The sequence below is a fragment of the Motacilla alba genome, chromosome 4A (genome assembly GCF_015832195.1).
Source record: "Motacilla alba alba isolate MOTALB_02 chromosome 4A, Motacilla_alba_V1.0_pri, whole genome shotgun sequence".
Classification (NCBI taxonomy): Eukaryota; Metazoa; Chordata; class Aves; order Passeriformes; family Motacillidae; genus Motacilla; species Motacilla alba.
The window spans coordinates 4,430,418-4,455,917 of NC_052045.1; the positions used below are offsets into that span (position 1 = coordinate 4,430,418).

The window sequence follows — 25,500 nt, forward strand, 5'->3', positions numbered from 1 at the left end:
GTACTTTTGGGAGGTCCTGTGAGGAGCATGTTTTCAGCAGGATACCCAAAGGGCTCCCCTTGGGGTTAATATTGTTTGAGTAGTTCTGTGCTTTCCTTTCAGGAAGTGTTTGTGGTTCACCACTGGTGAAAGGATTTCTTTGGAATCCTTCAGATTCTCACCTTTTTTCTTCAACAGGAACGTGGAGCTGTTGAGGACCATCAGGTGCTTAGTACTGCTGTTTTATTTGTAAAATTGATCCCAAAGTTTTTGTCTTATCTCTGCTTTTATGGCACTGTTTTCTTTAGAACTAAACCCACATTTTATTTTATTTTATAATTTCTTACCCTTACTTTGGCTTGCTGTGACTGAGGAGAAAAATGAGCTTGACTAAATCAAACAAGGTAAGAGAAGCAAGGAGAATCACTTGAAGGAACTGCTGGGCGATGGTTATTTTTATTCCAGAGGACTAGGGACAACCACTACATTAAAGGGGAAAAACCCCACTTTTCAGGCTCTTTCAGCCCAGTCGGGGTAAAATAGAGAAAGAGAAAAAATAAGGACTGGTAGCGAGGGGGGAAGGCACAAGCTTTGGTGGAGATGGAATAGAGTGTGGATCCACAGGTAGCAAAGAAGGAATGGGGAAATGCTTGATGTTGGGAGACCTGAGCACATGGAAAAACCATCTTAACCTCTGGAGAAATACAAGTCAAAGAAAGACAAAGTACTGCCTAAACTAATAAACCCTTTGAAGATTCCAAGTCAATCTTTTATTGGCTGCTTTTCTAAAAAAATCATGGGAAATAGAAATTGCTTGGACATCACCTTTAGGTGAATCATCTCACCAACTGAATTTGGCTTGTAGGGGAAAGATAAATGACAAAAGGTAGGCTATATAGATTTTATTTTTAATTATGGTTTTCTCCCTGGTTCTTTGCTTCCTCATGCCTGGCTTTCTTTTCATTTTTATTTAAAAAAATATTTAACTTTTTCTTTGTACTATAAAATTCTCTGTGCTAGGAATGTTAATGGGAGAAAAATAAATATATAATAATTATCTCCCTCTTTGTAAAAATTGTTGGTGTATGTTCCTCGAGTTCATAATTTTTCCTGCTTGGTGTGTGAAAAATTATCAAAGGCAATAAAAATGCAAGGAAACAGCATCCCTGATTTTCTTAAAAATATCCCAATAAGATAAAAAGTGGAACAAATCCTTAAAATATCTACCCAGCCAGGCTCTTTTCCATTTTTTTCCCATAAGCACCAGCTGTTTTTTCCATACCAGCACAAAGAACATATTTACAGATTCAGTTTATGGGAGCTTTGTTTATGCACTGGGTGAGGATTAACAAGTAATTTTAATTAATATGGCAAAACCAAGTTCAAAGAAGACAGAAAATTTGTAAATCTTGTAAGACCACTAAGTCTGGCTGGGCTTTTCGATGCAGAAAATGTGCTGCATGGAATTTTCCATATTAACATTTTTCCTAAGGTTTACACGCTGTAATCCTTTCTCCATCACCATTTCGCACGGAACCTCCTGATTCAGTAGATTTTTAATGACACCCTTGTACTCCCAATATTTAGTGTGTCTCTATAATATTTCTGTAAAAGGAGCATTGCTGTTGTCATTTTGGGTGTTCATTGAGCAGAAAACCCGGGAAAGAGCAGGAACCTAAACCAAGAACTTACTTTTACAGCAATTTTTTCCCCTGGAAATCCAGTGGCATCAATAGGAAAAGAAGGACATATATATTTTGGTGGAAACAGCTTGGATTTTAAAGAATAAATCACTTCAAACTTTCCTTTGTGGCAGAATAAGGAGCCTTGTAGAGACATGGAGCAGTAAATATTACATATCTTGGCTTCAGCAGGGTTTTTGGAATGGTCAGACACATTCTTGGAAGGGACAAAGGCTCAGAACTGCCTGAGGAGCTCCTCAGGGAACTGCTGATGCACTTCTCCAGCAAAATGAAAGGACCAGTGGGGTTCTCCTGTGGCCACGCTTGAACCTGAAGTTTAATAAATCTCTTACAAGGGTTGAACTTATGGAAGATTCAGGATGAATGATAGCAAGAAGTTCCCAAAGGGAGCTTGGTCAAGCACCAGATCAACTCCAGGCTTTTCCACATTGGATTCTCCACACATTTTCCCAGGCACAAGTTGGACACTTTGGGGACAAGGGGACAGATTCAATCCAGGTCCCTTTTTGGCGGATGCAATGCAGCCCCATGATTTCATGCCTTGGAGCAGCATCAGAGCCAAATTACTCAGTGGGACGGAGAATTGCAAATACAAAAATTCCGGGTGAAAATGGGCTCTTTTCCACCCTGTTTTCCCTCCTTTTTGAAAGACCTCTGACTTTATAAGTGAGCCCAAGGTCTGGTTTAGAGCTACATCCTTTAAAACATCCCCTAAATAATGGCATAATAAGGGAGTAAAGCTGTTCTGGGAAAGGGTTCTGTGGAGTGGGGTGGGTTTGCCCCTGTGGCTTCCTCAGTGTTTTCCAGACTCCATAAAAATCCAGAGAAATGGAAATAGCAGCCTTTGCTCTGAACTGTGTGACCAAAGCTGTCACACACCAGCTCCCAAGTCCTTGTCCAGGAATTCTGAACCGTCCCTACAGAGACTCCTCTCACCTGCTAGAAGTCTGAGAACCTACAACTGCTGGAAAAGGGAAAGGTCTGGAACATTTGTGTGATCCCGCAGCTGGGTTCCTGAGGGTAGAATCTACCCCCTGGCGCACCAGGGAGCCATGCAGATGTTCCCAGCTGTGGCAGGAAATGCCCACACCCAGGGTAGAACCACACCGGGGTAAGTCACTAATGGTGAGCTGGGCTCATCAGTTTAATGAGCTCCTGCAGAGGAGCTGCAGCACAGTCTCACTTTGATGCTAACTCCCTCATGGAAGGACTCCTTTCATGTCCCAGGCTGCTGTTTAAACCACCAGACCAATCTGCCAGCCCCTGTTAATTTAAATCTGTCATTAATGAAGGAGGAAGCCTTTAGATCTGGTCGCAGGAGAAGAATATTTGTTTTATTTAATCCTGCCACAGTTTTTTTTTTCCTCAAGGTTTGGCTCCTTAAGAGGAATTACCAGGGGAGGAAATACATAACATGAGATTCATTCTGGAGCTTGTCACTCGTCTGCTGCAAACAGCAGCAGCTTTGTTAACGTGTACGTTCAGCCTCCTATATTGTAAAGAACATTACTGCGATCAATAAATCTTCTTTTGGGGCTGTGAGTCTGCAAACTGGTTCCTTTGACAACTTAAATACACATCTCATGTCTCCTTCAAGAACGATTCTATGAGTTTTTTGATGAAAACTATAGAAAAAGCACCTGTAGGCCCATTGTTAGTCAAATTAGAGCCCTTGAAATATTACTTTCTATTATTCACCATTTTAAAGGAGTTTAATAAGCTGCATTTTATCAAACATCACTGTATTTTTCAAGGGATGTTAGAGAGACTCTCACCATTTTTGTTTCCCAAGCTGCAGATAACATGAGAAGAAAGCATACCAAGTTTCTTAGAATTGTTCCACAGCTAATTCCAAATCAATTATTTTCTATAAAAGCGGTGGTGTAGAGGTTTTCTGGTTGCTGTATTTAATTTTTACAGGGCAAGTGTTGATGGCACACAGAGGAAGGGAACATATCCAGGAGAGAAAGCAGCACAACAGAAGATTTAGGGTTTAAATATAGGGGCTCTCCCTAAAATCCTGTTATTAAATTCAGGATGTTTACTACACCATAGAATTATAGAATGGTTTCAGATGGAAAGACCTTAAAGATCATCTGTTCCCAACTCCCCAAAGGGATGCCACCGCTAGTTCAGAATCAGTGTTAAAATTTTTAAACAATGCAAACAACTTCTTGCAATTTTAAAATAAGCATTAACACCGTGTGCTTTTCTCCTCCCTGCCTACAGAGAACCAGCAGCAATTCTTTTATTTCAGTCCTGCAGAGGTATTTACTGGTATTTCTGATTAAAGCATCGTACAAAATTAATTGCCTGTTTAATATTTCAACATCGTGACTTTCAGAGGAAACTATTTGGAGTAGGGATATGGCCTGTCTGGAGGCTTTGGAATGAACACAGCTCTCAAATCTGCTTCTGACTTCTCAGTGCTCCTACAGCCAAGCCAGTAACAGTGATTTTACATGATTTCTACCACACAATCCATCAGAATGGGTCAGCAGCATGCTTCCTGCTGCTTCGTTGAGGAGGTTTCCATTTGGAAGGGAAATGGAGCCCGAAGGAGGGCTGGCAGTGATGCACCTGGCTCTACCTGCGCCCTGTAAGGACACAGGAGTGAGGGGGTGTGATTCGTGTTGTCACCAACTCCGGCTGTGGCCCTGAGGAGGTGTCTGGCCCCACCTGCCCTGCGCTGCCCACCTGGACACACTGGCATTTCCTCCCTACCCAGACCAAATGAATCCATCCTGAGAAACAAAAGGTTTATTTCTTGGGTGCTATAATATTGGTGCTGGTCTCTCATGGAGCTTTTTGGGGGTTTCACTGGGCACAACCCCCTTGTGAGCCCAGGCTGCACAATGCAGTTGGCGATGGCCACCCACAGCATCACTGGATGGATGGGGCTGGAAGGGGCCTCTGGAGATCCCCCAGTCCAAAGCGGGGTCACCTGCAGCAGGTGGCACAGGAAGGTGTCCGGGTGGGATTGGGATGTCTCCAGAGGGAGACTCCACACCCTCCCAAGGCTCTGCCACCCTCATGGAAAGAAGTTCTTCCCGGTGTTGAGGTGGAACTTCTCGCGTTGTAGCTTATGGGCATTGCTCCTGTCCCTGGGCAGAGCCGGGCACCACCCTCTGGGGGACATTTGCACGGATTGCGGACTCCTTCCCTGCCTCTCCCCCCGCCAAATCTCAGGGCTGGCTTTCCAGGAGCACTCCCGGGGTGATGCCGGCCGGGCCCGCGGCGCGGGGGCGGTGCGGGGCTCGGGGGCGGTGCGGGGCTGCGGGGCCGCAGCGGGGCCGGCCCTGCGGCCGCCCCGTCCCCTCACGGTGCCGGCGCTCCCGTGCGCGCCCCCCCGGCGGGCGGCGGGGGCGGGCGCCGTCCGGGCCGCGCTGATCGCAGCGCGCCATTGGCCGCTGTCTGCGCGCACGTCACGATCATGATGAGAATTAATGATCGGGGCCGCTGATTTCATTGTGTGACGCCGGGACCGACCCAGCCGAGCCCGGCCGAGCCCGGAGCCCCCGCGCCGGCCCCGCGCTACACGGTAAGCGCGGGGGAGCCCTCCCGGTGGGGGGAGCGCGGCGAGGCCCTGGGCGGGAGGGGCGCGGCGGGAGGGGAGGAGGAGGAAGATGATGATTATGATGGTGATGATGATGATGGTGATGATGATGCCGGCGGTGCCCCCCACCCCACGCCGGGCCCGGCGGTGGGGGCGGGGGGAGGCCCGCGCGGGCTCGCGCGCGCGGACGCGCCCGGCGCGCGCAGGCGCTGCTGCGCCTCCCGCCGCCCCCCCCCGGCGCGGCCCCGAGCGGGGGGGGGCAGCGCCGGGCACGCGCCGGGAGCCGCCGGGGGAACTGCGCGTGCGCGCGCAGCCGCTCAGCGCGCGTCGGGGGCGCTCCCGCGCGCCTGCGCCGGCCGGGGCCGCTCTGCGCGTGCGCGCCGGGCCCGGCAGCGGCCCCTCAGCCGCGGGTGCCTCAGTGAGGAAACGCCGCGGGCACGGGAACATGGCAGTGACAGAAACACCGCGGGCACACAGCCTGGGAAACACCCCGGCATCCCCAGCACAGCCTGTCACCGCCCCGGCCGCTGAACCACGGCACTCAGTGCCACGTCCAGCCTTAGACGCTTCAGGGACTCGGCCACCTCCCTGGGCAGACCCTTCCAATGTCTGAGCGCTCTTTCTGTGGAGAAATTGTTTATAATGTCGATCCTAAACCTCCCCTGGTACAGGTCCTGTCATCGCTAATATTCTCATTCTCCGGTGTCTCAGTCACAGAATCCCAGAATCACTGAGGCTGGGAAAGAGCTCTGAGATCACCGAGTCCATCCTGTGCCCGATGCCCACCTTGTCACCCAGCCCAGAGCACTGAGTGCCACCTCCATCCTTCCTTGGACACCAGGGATGGGGATTCCAAACCTCCCTGGGCAGCCCCTGCCAATGTCTTATCACCCGTTCCATGAAGAATTTCCTAATGTCCAAACTAATCCTACCTTGGCAAAGCTTAAGACTGTGTTCTCTTGTGTCACAGGTTGCCTCAGTCCTTAGTGCCCCGGTGTCCCCAGTGGCTCAGTGTGCCTGTGTTGGCAGGGGTGTGGAAAAAGATTAACTTTAAGGTGCCTTCCAACCCAAATCCTTCTGTGATTCCACGGGAATGGCCTGCTGTGCCAGGCACGGCCAGTCATGGTGGTTGGACAGGGAGCCTTGTGCTGCCACGCTTTTGTCCCTCAGGTGTTTGAGGATGAGGAAGAGGACAAAGGACGTGTCCTTGGCTGAGCTGTTCTGGAGGTCTCACCCCTAGAAGTGCTTGTGTGGCATTCACCTGCCTGAGCAGTCCCCTGCCCTCTTAGCCTGGGGTTTCTCATTCTATGGATAACATCACACATAACTCACCTAAAGTACTGCTGTGTCCTCCCAACTGCAGTCCTGAAGCAGCTCACGTGTTCAGAGTAACACTGCATTTTAATGCTTCTTCCCTTTTTTCTGACATCAGTCTTATGAAACACATACATGCTTTATTTAAAACATGTGGCTAATCCCGCTGCAGTCAGGAGTCTCATTTGCATCAATAAAGCAGGATGGGATGCATAAACCTGCAGTGTTGTGGTCATGGGTTATTATGTTATTAAGTTACTGAGGGCTGTCTAATTTGTCCCTAATAAAGGGCTGCATTTTATAGGTAGGGCTGTAATCCAATCCTACAAACGCTGTACTTAGTGGAGAGGGAAGCAATTATGCTGCGAGTCACAGATATTTTAAAGCAGTTTTACAAGCTGCTGTGTACATTACACTCACCCAAGCATCAGCCTCATCTGCTGCCTTTGGAGTGAGTGGTTGTTACTGGTTTGGCCTGTGTAGGAAAGAGGCAGCAACCTACAAATTCAGATTATTAAAGGTTGTTGCTTGATGTGTGTCCAGTGTCTCCACATAGCATGTAAGCTGGGGAGTTGGGTGGTTGATTGTTTTCTTTCCATTTGGGTTGTACAAAAAGTGGTGAGTTTTTGGCAGCCACTGACAGTGAATAAGATGGTTTCAGTTCAGGTTTCTAAAGCTGGAGGAACAGTGTCACTACTGCAGTCTTGTTTTATTTATGTCTATAGTAGTTTTCTTACCATCATTCCATTTTTGTCTCAGATTTATATTGGTTCTAAGACTTGTTATTTTTTGCCACTGGAGATCTGTGGAGGGAACAAAAAAAAAAAATTGGGAGTGTGCCGATTTTCTTGTACCTCTTACAGATGGAGAGACTAAAACAGAAATAGTCTTTGTAAGGTGACTTTTTTCTGAGGAAAATGCCTTTTTGGAGCTGAAGTTAAAAAAGAAAACTCTCAGAAAACGATTGTTCCCTTTCATCACTCTGTGGTAATCCCTGACAGTTTTAGAATGTGTTATAGCATAAATATTTTTATACTTAATTACTTCCTGGTGGCTTGTACTCTTAATTGATTTATTTATTATTTATTTGACACCCAAGACTTGTTTCTGCTGCTGTTTGAAGTGAGTATAATTATGAGTTTGTTTCCTCTTTTTCAAATTAATTAGTATTAGCATAAAGATTTACCTTATAAATGTTTACTTGATACAGCAATCCAAACATTTAGGACTTTTGGAGACTAAGACCTGTACATCTCAGGCAGAAATCATTTTTCCTTCTTGTGCTGCTCCTTTATTTTTTCTTTATTTTTCCCTCAAGATCTCTCAAGTAATTCCAGAACAGCTCAGTAACTTCTGAATTATTTCATTACATTATTTTTCCCCATTTCCTTATAGTTGTTCTTTCTTTTGTGGAACTCCTTGACATCAAGTTGTTTCCATTAGTTGCTGAAAAGGAATGACCTGGCTTCACCAGGTCTCCCTGGAGAGATTCCTGATTTTGGAATGTTGGATGAAGTAAGTGGGGTGGAAGGGCTGGATTTGCAGCAGACACTGGGATTGTGCACTGAGTACCCGTTCCAGGAGGCAAACCATGGCTTCGGGAGCCAGCTCTGCTGGAGCTCTGCGGGCTCTCCCCTCATTCTCACTCTTCCCAGAGAAGGGATGGAAGGGAAATACTGAGGAGAAGTTGCTCAAGCCACTAAAGAAGCCTGGAAAAGTTCAGCTGTAAGAACAACCCCAGTGTCATCTGCTGAGGAGCCAGTGACGGTCACGGGGTGTCCGTGGAATTGTCCTTGGGACAAACTGAAGGCCATGGAGTTCCCATCTGTGTCCTTTTCAGTCCCAGCCTGGGATGTCCCAGTGTCCCCAGTGCCTGATAGCACTTGGACTCCGTTCACACCTCCCAAACACGACACAGCAGAGGGATCTTACAATGAGCAGGTTTTTACACTAGCCTTCAGTTCAGAAAGGCAGTGAAAAAACATCTTTATATCGTTGGGTTCACAGCAGGCTGAGGGTGGGAGACCATGGGAGTGCAGAGTTACCTGTGTTGGTTGGCCTGGGACAAGTAGCAGGGGCAAGGGGAACTTTGGCTAACCTGCTTTTTCAGCTGTCATGGGTTATTCTCTGCACTGCCAGAGACACCAACACACTTGGCCAAGGCTGCTTTATGTTATTAGAGCAGGCAGGTGTTGAATCCTTAAATACAGCTTTGCTACCTCTTTTATTAAAGTGAAAATTCAACTTACATTCATGGAATTTGTTTGCATAATGCTTTACCTGGTTTTTATTAAATTTCACAGAGTTCTTTTCTGTAACAAACTCTCTTTTCAGTGCCAATGTGTCGCCAACCAGCTGGACACCTGGCTTCCCAAAAGCTCACATGCTTGTTTGCTAAGCTTGGCAAGTCAAGATCAAAATGAAATTATGATAAAAATCCCTGTGGATTTCTAACTTGGAGTCTGAGGTTCAAGACAAAGGTGAGAAATCCTGAAGAGACTGGAGTGCTCTCTAGGTGCACAGACTGGGAAAAGGAGTTTATTTCCTTGGAAGTTACTGAGGTTGTTTTGAATAATAGTCTGTGATGAAGGTGAATGACCTGCTCATTCCTTTCATACTGATGCCTCAATATTCAGTTAATTTAGCACTTTGCAAGTTACTTCCTGTGTTAAAGAAAATGTAAGAGCTCATATCTTCTTCTGATTATGAAAACTGATGCTAAACCTGTAATACTTCCCCAAAAAATAATCAGTGTAGTCCTTTGATGAACATATCCTGTATTAATTTGTCTCAGAGACAGTAACATTATGTTCTTGCAGCTGTTTGAATACTCAGTGTAGGTAAATTCCCAGGTGTGACAGGCACGGGCAGTGAGCAGAACTTGTTGCCTGTGCAGCTGGGATATGAAGAGATAATCCAGCTATTCCTGGATTAATGGGATGGCTCTGGACTCTGTTGTTTTCTAGGGGAGCTCCCAAACATCTATCAGTTGGTTTATTCAACACATGGTACGGCTTTGGATATTCAGAATCAGCACTTAGGAACTGCTGATAGCAAACTGATTTCCATATGCACTTTACAGGTGACAAAGTATCAGAGAGCTTTGAACTGCCAGAGACATAATATTGCCAGATGTCCTTCACACTGGTGTGAAATCAGTGGAGGATGGTACAAAACTGTCTCTTGACTGAGGATTTGGTATATCCATGACACAAAAAGCTTTAATAAATCTCAGCTGCTCTTGTTTGAAGGTTTAGATGTTGGAATGTGAACTGCAGTTATGACTCAGGTCATAACTTAGTGGCTGGAGGATCCTGTAATCTGTGAATTTAAATCAGTTTCTAATGGTCTCTGCAGGGAACCTTTGAGTTCTGCTTTACTGGATTCAAGGCAGAGGCTACCAAGGAATCTTACCAGGACTTTGGTTGGCAGGTGTAGTTCATGAGTGATTAAAATGCACTGTAAAAATGAGTTATTAAAGCAGAGCGTGACCTCTCCTGAGCTTAGCAGGGCCGAGCCTGTCATGCAATGCTCAAGGGTTTATCTGAAGTTCAAGTGATTTAATCAAAACGCTCCACCCCGTCTTTATCTAAATTACAGATGTCAAATGCAACAATGAAAGTATTTTAACACAGAAGTGACCTTGGATACAGAAATCCACATAATTAAAAAACGTGTCAGGGATCTGACACGGGTCTTCCCTCGCAAGTCATCAGGTCTGGCTTTAAAAATTTATCTTGCCATTGGAAGAGTCTTCACTGCAGTTGTTGAGCTGTTTGGAGAGCATGGTGTGATGGGCTTATGTATGGAAATTCTGGAGCTTCGGTGTGACTTCAGCAGGATCTGGAAAGATGGAAGTTTCAGAACTGTTTCTGATGAGGTCATTTGTGGGAACTGAGCTCCACTAAATAAAACAGGAGCACTGGTACTGAAAGAGGAGCAGACAGGAGTGGAAGCCTGGGCCTGCCAATTGTGCAGGAGGAGAAATAATCACAAAATTAACTCTTCTATGTTCTTTCAAAGTGATGTAAATCATTCAGTGGCCTTGTCATTGTGTATCCACATGGGAGATCTGAAGGCAGTTCTCAACATGAGAAAGTAGATTATGATGAACTTTATTGATTTGTTAATGGACTAATAATTGTCTCCTCTGTTGCTTGCTATAAATTTCTTTAAGGAGTAGATTATTCAGAGCAAGAGTCTCCTTTGGCCAGCTCTGGCTGTGACTGAATAAATGTTTGGGGAGGCAAAACGTGGGCAAACCTGACTTGTAATGCAGCTGGTGCTGTGTTTAATAATGCACTGGATTGAGAAGGGGAATAAGAGTTGAGAACAGAGGCAAAAAATGTAATTGAAAAATCATCTTCTATTTTACCTCTTATTTCAAAGAGGCAGTAATTTTTACAAATTGGTAATTACTAATTTTTCTATTGCCTGTTGACACAGAGAGGAAAGTAAACTCTAAAGTCAAAGCTCTGGCCTACAAGCATTTTACTCCAAGTTCTGGATATTAATCTCTTTCTTTATACATGCCTGTAGAACCCTTAACATCCATTACCATTGCATAGTGTGATCATCTTGGAGAATAAAGTGAAAGCAGTTGGATGTCTGCTTATGCTTTTGAGCCCCTAATAATTTTATTTAGAAGCAGCTCTTGTGCAAAGATCAGGTAGATCACCCCTCTCCTCCTTTCCATTCAGAATTTTCAAAAATGCTTGGCTACAAAGGGTTCCCTCATCCCCTTTATTTTCTTACTGGATGTTGGCAGGTTTCTTCTGCTTTGGTTCGTTCTGTATTCTTGTGATTCATGTACTGCATTAAAATAACTTGTGGCTGGTGACGTTTTTGCTTCCCAAGACACCATGTTGGATGCAGGCTGTTCCTGGCTGGCACTTGCATTGTCTCAGCTTGTGGCCTCCTGTCTGGGACAAAAAAAGGCCCTGCCTTGGAAATCTGTGATGATGAGGCTCTTCTTTTCCGATATCTACCCAGAGGATTGCATTCTTTGCCTCTGTAGGTTGTGTAACAAGAGCACCAAGCTCCAGTTTGCCGTTGTGCACTTGGTAATATTGATAATATTGGCAATAATGTTTGCCTTTCCCAACCCAGGGCATTAATTTTCACACATAACAAAGCAATGTCTGGTTTAATGTGTTCATCAAAGTGCTGCCCTGTCCAGGCCACCTCCTGTGTCCTCACAGTGAAGCTCAGGGGGACTCAATGCTGGGAACTGACCCGAGGAGTTGCTGCTGGCCCAGGAGGAACCTGGGCCTCTTATCCTGGTTGACTTCCTGAGCACTGTTGCATAGAGGTAAAACCTTATAAAAGAAAGGCCTGGTAAAATCAGCCCTTGGCTATTTCAGCTGAATTAACAGCTAGCCTGTTAAGTTCCCATGAGAAAGAATCATAAGAATGGGAATCAGTTTGCATAACAATCTATTCTTGCAAGAAGGCAGTTTGCATCTGTGAAAAATACAAAGTCTATCCTGTGAGAATCCACAAAGAAAAAATGTAAACACCTGTGTAAAGAGAGAGCCTTAGCTTGTGCACACACAAGCACCTTCTAACCAATGACCTGAGTGGCTACAAAGTTGCTAACCAATTAGAATTAAACATGTAACTGGGAAAACTGGATAAAAATAGGCTGTAACACTAAAGTGGGGTTTTTGCTGCTGGAATTTTGAAGTATTATACCCATTGTTATTCACTGCTGTTGTTGCAGAACACTGCTTTGGACAAAGCCTAGGAGCAGGAACACATCCCAAGGTCCTGAAGCCAGCATTGGTTGTAACCCAGGAAAACAACCCTTACATGTTCTCAAAAATCCAGATTTCCAGCCTTCAGAGGGTGTCAGAGCAGCAGAACCTTTCTCAGCCTGGGACGTGGGTGTCCCTCCTCTGTTAGTGGAGCGTTTGTTAAACTGGGTGGGCAGCACCAGGGCTGCCCAAAGCCCTTCCTTGGGGGTTTTCCCCCAAATTGGTCTTTGGTCCTTGATCCTTGTGACTTTGCAGCTGGAAGTGCCAGTACTGACACAGCAGAAGGACTGGCTCTTGAGGAGTGCTGGAATTGCTGAAGTTGGAGACAGTGGAAACTTTACTCATGTCAGTCACCTTGATTCTATACCAGATTGTATTTTTTTTTGTTGTTAGGGATGGGAACAAACCTGCCAATATTGGAACTGCTGATGTTTCTCTGTTTTGCCTAATGCCTTTATTTCATTTATATTTTAAGGGATAAACTTTCAAACTAGAGCCTCACGGGCTTGGCAATACCATGCAATATTTATTTATTTGTGCAAAGCAGTCACTGTTGTTCCAAACATCCAGCTCACCTGTTCAGCTTGACACATCTCTGATTGCAAGAGGCTTTCTTGGAAAGTCAGGCAGTGTTGGTTCTGTAGAGAAAGCGTGTCAGTCCTCAGTGTTATCACAGGCACAAATGAGAGCCTGTGCCTCCTGCGCAGTTACAGTTTCCAGCCAGCTTTCAGAGTATCTCCTTTTCCTTTCAGATGAATCTGCGTTCTGTATTTACTGTAGAACAACAAAGGATATTACAGCGTTACTATGAAAATGGAATGACAAATCAAAGTAAAAATTGCTTTCAGCTCATATTACAGTGTGCACAAGAAACTAAACTGGATTTCAGCGTGGTCAGGGTAAGTACTGAGGCCTTCCAGATTTGTTAGGCATACACATTTATTGCTTTACATAAAATATAGAGAGGCCTGGAGTCTCTAACTTTATCCTTGTCTTAAATCAGACTTCAGTGTGTGTGTGTGTGTGTGTGTGTGTGTGACATTCATTTTTACCCAGCAAGCCTATTTAGAGTTTGTTTTCACTGAAATATCTTCACATGACTGTTGAATTTAGCAGGGGCCTGGGTTGCACAAGGACTGGTTTTTGTTGTCTTTTGTTGGGATTGTTTAAGTTATTATTTATTAAATTATAGGGTGGCTTGCCCTATAGAAACTTTGTATGATGTATTATATCATAGCAAGGTCATGTTATTAAGAAACTATTTTTAAGCTAAATAAGTTTCTATAAATTAATATTTTGGGGGAAACAATTGTGGAACTATTTCTTTTGATGCACTTTGTCACACTTGTATTCCACATCACAATTATAAATATTGTGGTCCTTTGTGGTTATTCACAGTGAGGACATTCTTTTCCTATAAAACAAGAATGTCCCAGTGCTAACAGGAGCTCTTCCAGAGTCTATGAATTCCACAGAAAGGGAAATAATAATCCCTTTGTGAAACACTAGACAACAAAATGGCTGTTGTCCGAGAGAGAGCAGAAATAGAAATCCTGAGGCATTAGATGGAAAAATAACAAAGGGTAGTGGCACTCCCAGGAGCTGCTGTGACACTGGACACTGGGAAGGAGCAAGTGGGACCAGTCTAGGTTGGTTTTAATTGGTTTAACAGTGGCACATTGGCAATAACAGCCCTGCTCCCAAATTCTTACCTCGATTCCCCTCCCTCAGAACACTCTGGAAACATTCAAAGTTACTTTCTCAGCTGGAGGTGGTAGAAGCTGGGAAAGTCATCCAGGGATTCAGGCTCCTGGGGCAGGCAGGCAGTTGTAACAGGAATCTGGATGCTGATGGTGCAGCCGGGGCTGGTTTGCTATTTTTGTGCTGATTGAATGTCCTAGAGGAGGCAGCCCAGCTCCCCTCTCCTTGCAGTTCTCTCCATCTTCATGTTTCCCCTCCTTCTCCGTTTCCCTTCCTGCAATCAAGTATCATTCCTTCTGTTTTCTTCCCTTCCTGAGCCCTGATTTGCAGCACTTAAAACTTTTTCTTACTTAGGAAGTGCAATGGAAACAGATCCAGTGTCTGTCCTGCATTTGTCACATTTTAGCATGATCTCACCTTTCTCTTCTTTACACCCATCATTTCTGCTTCTCCTAATGCCCCCTTTTTCCCTTTTTTTCTTTTTATCCTATAAAACTCTTGGTCAGTGATTAGTTCTTTGCAAAATGATACTTGAGTTGCAGCTGGCACTTGCAGATAGGATTATAATAGACACGTGAATTCCCTAAATACAATTGGCCAGGAGAATGGGACTCTCAGCAGAGGCAAAGCTGACCAGTGACTGACATTTTACTTCACGTCACAAATTGTGCCTCAAATTAGACATCTTGTAAAATTTGACAAAAAATTAGTAGAGTAGAATAGTGTGTGGCAGGGATGTTTTTTTCCTGTATGAAATTAGTCACGGTGGTGTCAGTGAATAAATCTTGAGGGTAACTTCAAGACAGGAGGCATGAGAGTCTCAGGATTTTTGAAAAGCTGGGGTTTTAGAATTGAGGCTGGGGCTGTCCTATGTTTGAGTTGGGGATCCCGAAGAGGAGAGGCCTGGATTTCTACCCTCTTTTGTTCAGGCCTGTATTTCCACCCTGTCATGTTCTCTGTATAATCAGTACATGATTTACATATTTGTAAACTTACATCTCAACTCAGAACACTTAACATGTCATCAGACCTGCTTAAAAATGGAATTGCTAATTTTTTTCTGCCTCTTTGACATGTCGCTTTGTGTTTGTTGTCTCGTTTGCAGACGTGGGTTGGCAACAAGCGGCGGAAGATGAGCAGCAAGATCGCCGTGGATTCTGGGGGCACCCCCCCAGGGACTGCCCCTGCCACTCCCTCCGTGCCCCCGGAAGCAGCAGTGAGAAACGTGGTAAACATTGCTCGATCCCAAAGCCAGCAATCCTCTTGGACCTCTTCTAACAACGACGTGATAGTGACTGGTATCTACAGCCCGGCCAGCTCCTCGGGCCGCCCGGGAGCCGCCAAGCACACGAACGCCTCCGTGGCAGAGCTGCACAAAACCTCCATCCCACGGCTCCCGGGCAAGAGCGACGCGGACTTCCAGCAGCAGCACATCCCTCTGGGACGGCAGGTACCCCACTGTAAAAACGCTTCCCTCTTGGTGGGCGAAAAGACCATTATTCTATCCAGGCAAACGAGCGTGCTCAATTCTGCCAACTCCATCTACAGTCACACCAAGAAAAGCTACGGCAGCTCCTCGGTGCAGACGGCGGAGCTGGTGTTACCTCAGAAACCCATGATCTGCCACAGGCCCTGCAGGGCCGAGCCCTTGGCGTGCCAGCGCTTGCACAAAGCCGAGCCCGCGGCCCTGGCGTCGCACGTGCCGCCCGGGCCGAGGGCTCACCCCAGGGACCCCGCGTGCGGCACCCAGAACCTGGAGATCCGCGAGGTGTTCTCGCTGGCCGTCACGGACCAGCCGCAGCGGCTGGTGGCCGGCAGCGCGGCGCAGAAGCCCCCCTCGCTGGAGGGCAGCTGCCTGTCCATCGCCATGGAGACGGGCGACGTGGACGACGAGTACGCCCGCGAGGAGGAGCTGGCCTCCATGGGGGCGCAGATCCAGAGCTACTCCAGATACTGTGAGGGCTCCGGCCGCGGGGACAACCAAAGCGCGGCCGGGCCGGGCCGCAGCGGGGGCTGTGGGGCACAGCTGGGCAGTGCCAGGGACGGGCCTGACAATCTCCTCTACCACAGCAGAGAGTTCCACCTGCCTGCACGGACCTCATTGCACACAGCATCCAGCACGATTTATAACCCTGCCAACGCAGCCAGAAGTACCTTTTCTCCTCATTTTACATCTTCAAGTCAACTGAGGCTGTCGCAAAACCAAAATAATTACCAGGTAATCCATCAGTTTATCTCTGTCTTCAGACCTCAGAGCTGAGGTTGTAGATAAATGCTGTTTTCTTTCAAAGTTGGTGGCTATTAAGCAATAGGTTCACTTTTCTGCAGGCTGGGCTCCTTTTATGCCTTCCAGTGGAGATAATTCCTTCTCAAACCCAGTGCAGGCAGCGCTGCAGTATGGTAGCACTTCTGTCTAAATGAGCCCCTGGTAGCCAAACATTGAAGATAAGTGAGGATTTCATGGATTCCAGGGCTAAGTTTTGGCTGCAGGAGGGTCATCCCCATGAGCTGGTGGTTGCTCAAGCCTTTGTTGTGCTGCCCTGGCTTTCCAGCACGTGCCGTGGCCATTCCCTGGGTGTTCTCCTGTGGACACACATCAAGACGTGGTTTCATGCTGACATTTGTGCATTTGCTCCCCACATGGATGTCAGCTTGGAATCCTGTACCCCCTGTGCAGGTGGCAGTCTCTGTCTTCTGTCAGGGATTAGGATCCCCTGTGATGGAGTTAACTCAGCTTCCTTTCCCACAGCATCTAATTCTAATAATCAGTTTTACATTCAATCCCTTTATTCCTTTTCCTGTACTAAAATCCCTTTAGTGATACTGAGGGGAAATTAAATGCAGATCATTGAAGAACTAAAAGATGTTTAGGAGAAACTGCAGCACTTGACACATTTTTTAGTGCTTGGTATTATAAGGGGATAGATACTTGTGCAGGAAACATCCAAATTGGTATATTTCATGGATTTTTACACCATCTGGCATGACATAGCCTGGAGACACTGAGGTAAAAGTCTTTTAAGTCTGACAGAATGTGATTCTGTGTGTGTCACCTGCATGCATTTGCCTGTTACTGCCTTTTTATTTTCTCCTGAAAATAAACCATGTCGACAGCATATCAGCTTTCCCTGTGCTTTGCTCACCAGGGTAGAGAACGAGACTTTCTGAATCATGTTATTTTAGGTTTTTCTACTTTTTCTTTTCTTTTTTTTTTTTCCTGACTTGTTCCTATCTCCTGTGACCATTTGAAGGAAAGCTTCTGAGTCCAAATCAGTGCCACTTTCCACCTGAATTCTTACTTCTCTGGGTAAACCAGAGGTTTGATGGACAGAGGGTAAATTCTGGGGAGTGGATGCACATCAGATGAGCTGTTCTCTCCTTCACTCTCACACAGTCTCTCCGTGTTTGCTGTTACTTTTCTTACTTGGTTGTAGAATTCCTGAAATGCTTTTTGCTTTTGCCATCCCAGTTTCACAGGAGAAGACAAGCTGTAAATGTGCAGATCAGTCCAATACAGGCTTGGTGAAAGTGCTTACAATTGAGTTAAGGGCATTTTATAAAGTTTCATGAAGGGAAATCCATTACTAATGCCTCCATCAGCTATGTGCTCATGGTGCTTTACTTCACTCTTGAAAAAGCATCAGAGAGATTGATTTCTTCCATTTTTATTTTTTTTATGAAATTAAGAATAACTTTGTTTTGGGGTTTTTTATGGGGTAGGAACTGACTTTTTCTGAAGAACTAGAACAGTTCATGGTAGATGATATTTTATCTGCTCGTGTGGTGTTTATGGATCAGAATAAGATCTCTGGAACTTTGTTTGGGGTTTTTTTTTACTTCCCCTGTTGTAACAGCACACCTGGTTTTCTGATAAGTGAGGAATTCATCTGTACCCCAGTTGACCTCCATGCCTGTCACAGACATCCTGTTCTTTGGATTTAGAGTGTGGATGGAGGGAGTTCTGTCATACCCTGTCATTCCAGGGTTTTAAACCTTGGAAAAGCTGAGCAGGATGCTGTTAATTCCCTTATTGCTGTGAGGATACACTCTGTGAACCCCTGAGGTGACACTGCTGGGTATTAGAGCCTTTCTAAGGTGTTGTCTTGAATCCTTTTAGGCTTGTTCAGGCTGACATTTCATTTTTTTGCAGTCAGTTTATGTTAATTTTATTGCCCATGTTTAGCTAATTTATCCATCAGCACAGAGATGAAAATCCTTAAACTTGGGGAAATCTTCTTGAATTTAAAAATAGATTAAACCTGAGCTAAATGATTATTGGAGTAGTTGAAGATCCAAGCAGATGCTTCTTCAAAGTCAGGACTGTGTGATTCATGTTTTGATGAAGCAATTACTGTCATATATTGGTGGGGTATCTAATTAGCAATTAGTTATAGCTTCCTTACTGGTTCAATTAATCAAATTCATGTTAGTGTAACTTAAGACTAAATTTAATTAAGTGATCAATTTTAATGCCTGAGCAGTTTCAGTAAACAAATTCTTCAGCCTACTTGCTTGTCTTAGTGTGACTTTGAGTGTGTTGAAGTGGAGAGATTACCTGTGCTGTCCTCCAGGCTGACTTGGGATTTTGTCTTGGTTCCTTCCCCCCACCCTAAGGGACAAGAACACTGTTGAGAATCTGTATTTTATTTACTCTGTTCCCAAGCCCAGCCCTTGTGCCTGGTTGACGAGGGCAGCTCAGAACAGTGCCATGCACGTTGTCTTCCAGGGAGTGCTCTTGAGATGAACTTGGCTGGTTTTGGCCTCCTCCCTGTCAGAACTGAGTGCATTTATCTTCCCAGCAACCCTTAATGCTCTGCCAGGTAGATGTTGCTTTATTCCCATAGAAAATCACTTTTTTTTTTGTAGTCCCCTTTAAAAGAGTGAAGAGGAGCCACCTGGCTGGTTCCTCAGGGTGCCTTTGCAGTGGATTCTGTGGTGTGAAGCTGTTGTGAGGGATATAGAGCTGTAGCAGACAAACAGAATTTCTAAAATGTGTGTGCAGTGAGGAAATTTATATTTTAGGCTCAAACCCTAATGGTCCTTGGGAAGGGAGGGTGCTCCTTTCATCCCCCTCAACCCTCTTTGTGCTGTAACGAGAAAGTGTCTGACTTCGGGTGACCTCCAAGTGCTTCCAGCTAAAAGCTTGAAGAATAAAAGTGTTTTACTTGCTTGTACAGCAGCCACCTGTACCAGGGCTGCTGTGCTTGTTGTGCTCATGCTGCAAGAGCCATCCGTGAGGGACTTCACAAATACAGAAACTCTCAGAGCAGTTTGGGTCAGTCAGAAGAGCACAGGTTTTTTCCTCACAGGTGATTGATCTCTCCAGAGCTGTGTTTAGTCTCTCAAGCATTGCTTGTCTGCAGCAGAAGATGAACAGAGAATCTTAAATAAGCCTAAAATATTCCAGGCTATGACACCCCTCAGATGGTCAGGGAAAACACTCTGAAATTTTTATTTAATGAAGTTTGACCTGTGAGAATGATGGAGAAGCGATAGGAATGGAAGCAGCTCTCCTTTGCCTTCACACCCCTTCTCCTTCCTTCTCCATCCTGATATCCCTGTAATTTCTGCTGGTACTCAAATCTTTAATGTGAGACATTGAACAGCTCAGTGACAAACACAAGAGCATTTCTTCTGCAAGTTGAAGTGATGTAAATGAAAAAGATGTGAGGGCAGCTCAGCCCTTGTCTGACTCCAGTCTGCTCATCCTGCCAGATGGAAAGGGAAGCTTCTGTTGTGAAATACAAGTTTTGGGGTACCAAAAGTACAGAAACACCCAAGTTGTCACTGTGTTATCTTGCCCTCACCCAAAGAAGCAGTGCTTTATTCTTGGCAGTAAAGGTGAGTGTGACTTTGGTTTTCAGTCTTAACCTGTTTACAGACATTGGTGTCAGAATTGAATGCACAGTGCTGAAGTCTCAGAATTGGCTCTCACAGTAACTTAAGCTGCTCTTGTTTTGTGTTCTGTTTCCTTCTTCCCCTCTGCAGATTTCAGGAAACCTTACTGTGCCTTGGATTACAGGTTGTTCCAGAAAAAGAGCAGTAAGTACATTTCCATTTAAGTATCTAATGCATCAAGTGAAGCAATGAAAAGTTGATGAAAATTCATTTTTGAAAATGTCAGTCCTGTTTACCTTGGGTGGGTTTTTTCCCTTTTTCCTTTGATACAAACATTATCTGCAGGTGCAGTGTTCCAGGTGAGGTGAAGTTGATGTCTATCTTTAAAAGCAGGTCAAGGTCTTAATCCAGTGTGAGGTGATGCCCAAGTAGGAATTGTGCTCTTAGCTCAAACACGGCATCTGAATTGATCAGGATTGATAGTTTGGAGCTCAGAATATGTTTTTTCTATTGAAAGTGAAGTGGTTGTTAATTGAGGCAACTGAATGCTTAGAGTCACTCCCTCTGCAGCTTCGCTGCACATGCACAGAATTAGTCAGTGCTGGCTGTAGGAACTTGCTCAAGTCTAATTTTATCCACATAAATGTCATTTCACAGTAGCAGAATCAGCCAGTTTGGTGTCCTCAATTCACAGACAATTCCAAACCATAACACAAGGTATGAAACAGCTTTTGTCAGGGAAAAGAAAAAAACCTGCCCAACTCTTTGGTTTAGTTAGTGCTCAGCATTTCCAGCTTGTCTTTGAGGAGGTGTCAGTTCTGCCTCCTTACCAGCAAATCCAGCCTCAGGTGGGATGGTACAGCCAGGCTCTCCAGGGGCTGCTCTGTCCCTCCAGCTGTCAGAGGCAGCAGCTGGGGCAGTGTCTGTCATGGTAACCAAACTCTCCAGTCTGTGGAGCTGGCAGTGCCCTGGCAATGTCCTGGCAGTGTCTGCTCTGTTGGCAGAGCCTTTCCATGCTTCCTCCTGCTGTAACCAGAACTTTTTCCTTTATTATTTTCAGTTCTTTAGTCTTCAAAAAGTGTGAGTGTGGCAGTGTTTCCTGTATAAGTAGGAATCTAAGGACCATCACATTAATGGTGTTTTCTCTCAGACTTTTTCTAGGTCTCAGCTGAAGCACTTCCCATTTCTGCAGAGTTTGGTACAATGACTTCTTTTTGTACAGAGAGCACTTTATAAGAGCATCTCCCAGAGGAACTGGTACTTTTGTACAAATCCTGTTGTGCTCAATCCATCTTCTTTCTTTCCTAAGTGCTAATTCTCTTGAGGAGGCTTTTTAAAATGCAGCTCTTTTCTGGAAGGCTCATCCCCTCTACCACTTAATGACCTTTTAGAGCATCTCACCAAGGAGCTGAGGAGTGTCCTGGGTAGAGTTTCACAGCTAAATGGGGAGGTTTTCCCCCTCCCTCCCAGTACCCTGCAACCCCATCCACAGCCAATATCCAGTTGTAAGGTAATCCAGGTCGGGTGTGGGACCTGGCAGGTACAAATTCTGCTGCTGAGGTGGTTTTTAGAGTTCAGTGCTGTTCTGGGGGTCAGGTGTGTGCCAGAGCCAGCTCAGACTTGGCAGTGGGAGCATAGGGCTGGGAGTGGGGTCGTGTTGGCTCCTGCCTGCAGCTCTGTGGGGTTGTTGGTCATTGTGGTCATGCTGGATACCTGACCCCAGCAGTAGAAGACATTTCTCGAGTAAATTTAAACTTTCAAGGATGTGGAGGTGCCTGTTCATTAATCATAGAGTCCCTGAGGTTTGAAAATACCTCTAAGATCACGGAGTCAGCCCAGCGTCAGCATGGTCACCACTAAACCACATCCACACATTTTATGAGCACTTCCAGGGACGGTGATTCCACCTCCGCCCTGGGCAACCTGTTCCAATGCTTTACAGCCCTTTCAGTGATAAAATATTTACTGATATTAAATATTTCTTGATATCCTGGTTTCCAGTACTTCCTGATATCCTGATTTCCTGAGCCTCCCCTGGCCCAGCCTGAGGCCGTTCCCTCTCCTCCTGTCCCCGTTCCCTGGGAGCAGACCCCAATCCCCCAAGCTGTCCCCTCATGACAGGGAGTTGTGCAGAGCCACAAGGTCCCCCCTGAGCCTCCTTTTCTCCAGGCTGAGCCCCTTCCCAGCTCCTTCAGCTGCTCCTGGTGCTCCAGAGCCTGCCCAGGCTCCATTCCCTTCTCTGTCTCCAGCCTCTCAGTGTCTTTCCTGCAATGAGAGACCATTGAGGATGGTAATTAGAGAATTCTTTTTCCTTAGACCTTTACTCATTTGTCTTTTTAATCAATAAAATGCGTAAACCCCTTTGGTTAATACAATCTGTTTGACATCTTCTGTGTCCAGATTTGTGGATGCACTTTCCCAGTCTGAGTGCAGAATCAGCCTCCTTCAGGGGCAAGTTGTGGACTTGGCACTCTGAAACTGCTGTGTACCCACAGGGGTAAGACAAGCAAAGGAGAAAAAGCTCCTACTTCCTAGAAACTTTGATTTCAACTGTGAAATTCTTTTGAATAAAGAGTGTGAGGGAACAGAAATAGAATGGATAGAGTTGTAGAAGTGCCATTATGGCAATTACTGCCATTCAAACAGGAAAAAGGCTAATCTGTATTTTGGTTAAAATGGAGAAGATTGTCTTTTAGATGCTCTGAATTTTTAATCTTCTGCCTTGATGTTTTGTTTCCCTTGCCCTGTCCTTCAACTGTATCAGGAGAGAAATAAAAGCTGTGCAATTCTGCAGAAACTCTTTCTTGTCTGCTCAGCTCTGCTGTAGGATGATGTAATCCTGATTGTTAATGAATATTAGTCTAGAAATATCACCCTTCAGTAACTCATGAGAGTGTCTTTGGAAATGACAGTTCTGGGTTCTGTCCTGGTGCATGTGCAGTGGCCTTTATGAATGCATTGATTTTTGCTTTCTCACAGGGTGGTGGAAGGGTAACAAGGATTCAAAAATAGCAGTGAAGGTACCGCTTAACGAGAATTAAAAGGGAGAAAATACCTTCACTTCTGTTCTTAGGTCCTGAGTGTACTGACTGTGCTTCAGTTCTGTGTCATCTGAGGTCTGAGCAGGATGGGTTTGTTTGTGGTAGATTTAAAAGTACTGGTGTGCTCTGGAGAACATTTGTCACACAGGTGGTGCTCTGCGTAAGCTGGGCCTTAGTGGTGAAGTTCCATTTTGGGGGAGAGTGGGGGGCTTGTCTGCCCTGAGCTTCACTTTGGGGTGTCTGGGGTCTCAGACTGTTGTATTTGAGGACAGAAAAATACTGAAATGGGTGGAGAGTGCTAGATTTTGATTTTTGTGTCACTGTTTGCACATTGGCTATTTGAATAAAACTGTCACAGGAGTGCAGGCACACTTTGGGCAGGTGGAGGGGCTGAGGTGTGACACCTGCCCCCAGCTGTTTTGGGCATGGGAGCACAGCTGGATTTTTTGGGGGAGACACATCAGTACAAGCCTAAAGAAAGCTCCTCCTTGGCCTGGGGTGTGCAAGGCTCAGGAGAATCTACATGAGCTGAGAGCAAACATCTCAGAGCAGCTCCACAGAGACCCCCGGCAGGATTAAAGCTCCTGCAGTCAGAGGGCACCTCAGCTCTGCCTTTTGTTTTAGAACTATTCCAGGAGGAACTCGGGGACTTCTCTCCACCTTCTCTGCTCTCCCAGGAGAGGAGAAAACTGTGGTTCAGTCAATCAGTGGGAGCGTGTCTGAGCGAGCCAGCCAGGGGCTGCAGGGAGGTGAGCCCAGCTGGAGGTCTCTGCATGGCAACCCTGGGCTGCTCCTGCTTTGTGGCGTTTGGAATGCTGGCTGAAGTGTTTCCTCCTGCTGGGAGATACTTTACTACATATCTCAAGATATTTCTGCATGGGTAATACCATCCATAGCATGGCCTGGCCTTCTGGCAGGGAACAGCACCCCCTTGTCCCACAGCAGTGCTGAAGGAAGGCAAAGGGGGACAGGTCTGGTCATTTTTTATTAAGTGATGTGCTGCACAAATCACCCTGGCTTATTGTCTGCTGTGAACCTGCAGGCAAGGAGTGCTTCCTGTCTGAACTGCAAAACTTTCTGGTCCAATGTGAGGAAGACATGAATAGATCAAGTAAGAATCATTATTAAAAATCTAAAAATCAGTTTTCTTTGAGGCTGAACATTCACTGTTACACAGATCAGCTCAAAATCTCCAGAAGGGTGAGTTGTCAGTTTGTGTGGTTTGAGGGTTGGTTTGGAAATCAGAGATGACTGGGGCTCAGAGTGTAATTTCTTTGCTAGACTGTTCATTGCATTGATATCTCTTTTTGTTTTTTTTAATCTTTTCAGTTGAGTTTGATTTAGAAACAGATATTAACAGAATATCTGTAATTTTGGCTGCATGCTGAAGCAGTTACAGCTCTTCTCACAATGGGGTGCTATGAAATATTTAACTCTGCTTCCATCAGAGCAAACTTCATGCTTACCCAGCCAGTGGGGAAAGATGCAAAAAGTCTCTGCTGCAGAAACCTACCAGTGTGTGAGCAGGAGGAGTGGAAGGGTGCCTCCAGACACCTTTGTGCCTGAGTTTGTGCAGCTGTGTGTGAGCAGCCTAAGCTCAGGATGGCTGTCACTGACAGGGGGCAGCTTTGTGGCACTGGTGAAACCTGAAGCTGAAACCTCAGGCTGAAGGAATGTGTAATCTGGAACAGCTTTAATGAGGTTAAATATCTTGGTGTGTTAAGGGAAAATGCAGACCTGCAGAATTTGTGTGTGAGAAATCAAGAAATAATAAACTGAAAAGCAAGAATGATATTAAATGGTGCAGATGGGAAAGGAGAAACATAGTGGAATGATTCAGAAATCATTGTTAAATCACTGTTAATACATACAAATAAGATTCTGAGCTGGGAATTGATAATCCTCTGAAGAAAACAGATATTAATTAGTGTCAGGGTTCAGAGAGCTCCACGCTGGAGTCACTGGGAAAGGTGAATAAGGCAAAATGACACTGTGCTTGTACAGAAGAGTATGGGATTTGTTCATGCCTTGAATACTTTGAGTGCTTCTGATCTTCCTGTTCCTCCCAAAATATAACAGAGAAGCAGTGACAGGGATCAAAGGCATGGCAAATTTGTTTGTGAGAGGTTTGTTTGCTAAAAATAACCATTACCTCAGCCCATTTCATCAGCAAGTGTCAGAACTGAATGTTGATTTAATATGATTTCACTGCAATTGAAATGAACACCACACACAGTGCTCAGCTGCAGCATAAATGCAAGTTATGTATAAAACCTCAAGTTCTTCCATTTTTTAGCATGTCTTTGATTAATAATCTGAAATTTGTGTATAGCTTTTGTGCACGTGGCCTGAAACATTTTCAAGTGCTGCATAAAAGCCGATGTGAAAACGCAGGCTCTGAGAAAAGGCAGGATGAGGACACTCCACTCCACTCCACTCCGTGCAATTATTCACCCCAATTATAGACACCGGATTTGCACCACAGAAATTGCTGCACGGTGGGGGGGACGAGGGGCTGGCAAAGAGCCAGGAATGTCTCTGATAAACTGGGTCATCTCTTCTGAGGATGGTGGTGTTACACTTGGGAGGTCGGGGATAAGCCGGGTTTAACC

The 25,500-nt window shown here is 45.5% G+C and overlaps 1 protein-coding gene across 2 annotated transcripts in view; it reads left to right on the forward strand.

The window, feature by feature from the left end:
- The first annotated feature begins 4,610 nt into the window (after positions 1-4,610).
- HDX (highly divergent homeobox) overlaps positions 4,611-25,500 on the forward strand; it is a 36,245-nt gene continuing 15,355 nt past the window's right edge. The window contains exons 1-5 of one of the 2 annotated variants that reach the window (XM_038122712.1): positions 4,612-5,223; positions 8,887-9,032; positions 13,061-13,207; positions 15,115-16,227; positions 19,998-20,051. In XM_038122712.1, coding sequence (XP_037978640.1) covers positions 13,061-13,207; positions 15,115-16,227; positions 19,998-20,051 — 1,314 coding nt within the window. In that variant the 5' untranslated portion in view covers positions 4,612-5,223; positions 8,887-9,032. Of the gene's footprint in view, positions 5,224-8,886; positions 9,033-13,060; positions 13,208-15,114; positions 16,228-19,997; positions 20,052-25,500 lie in introns of both variants that reach the window. The other variant, XM_038122713.1, reaches the window with a different exon arrangement.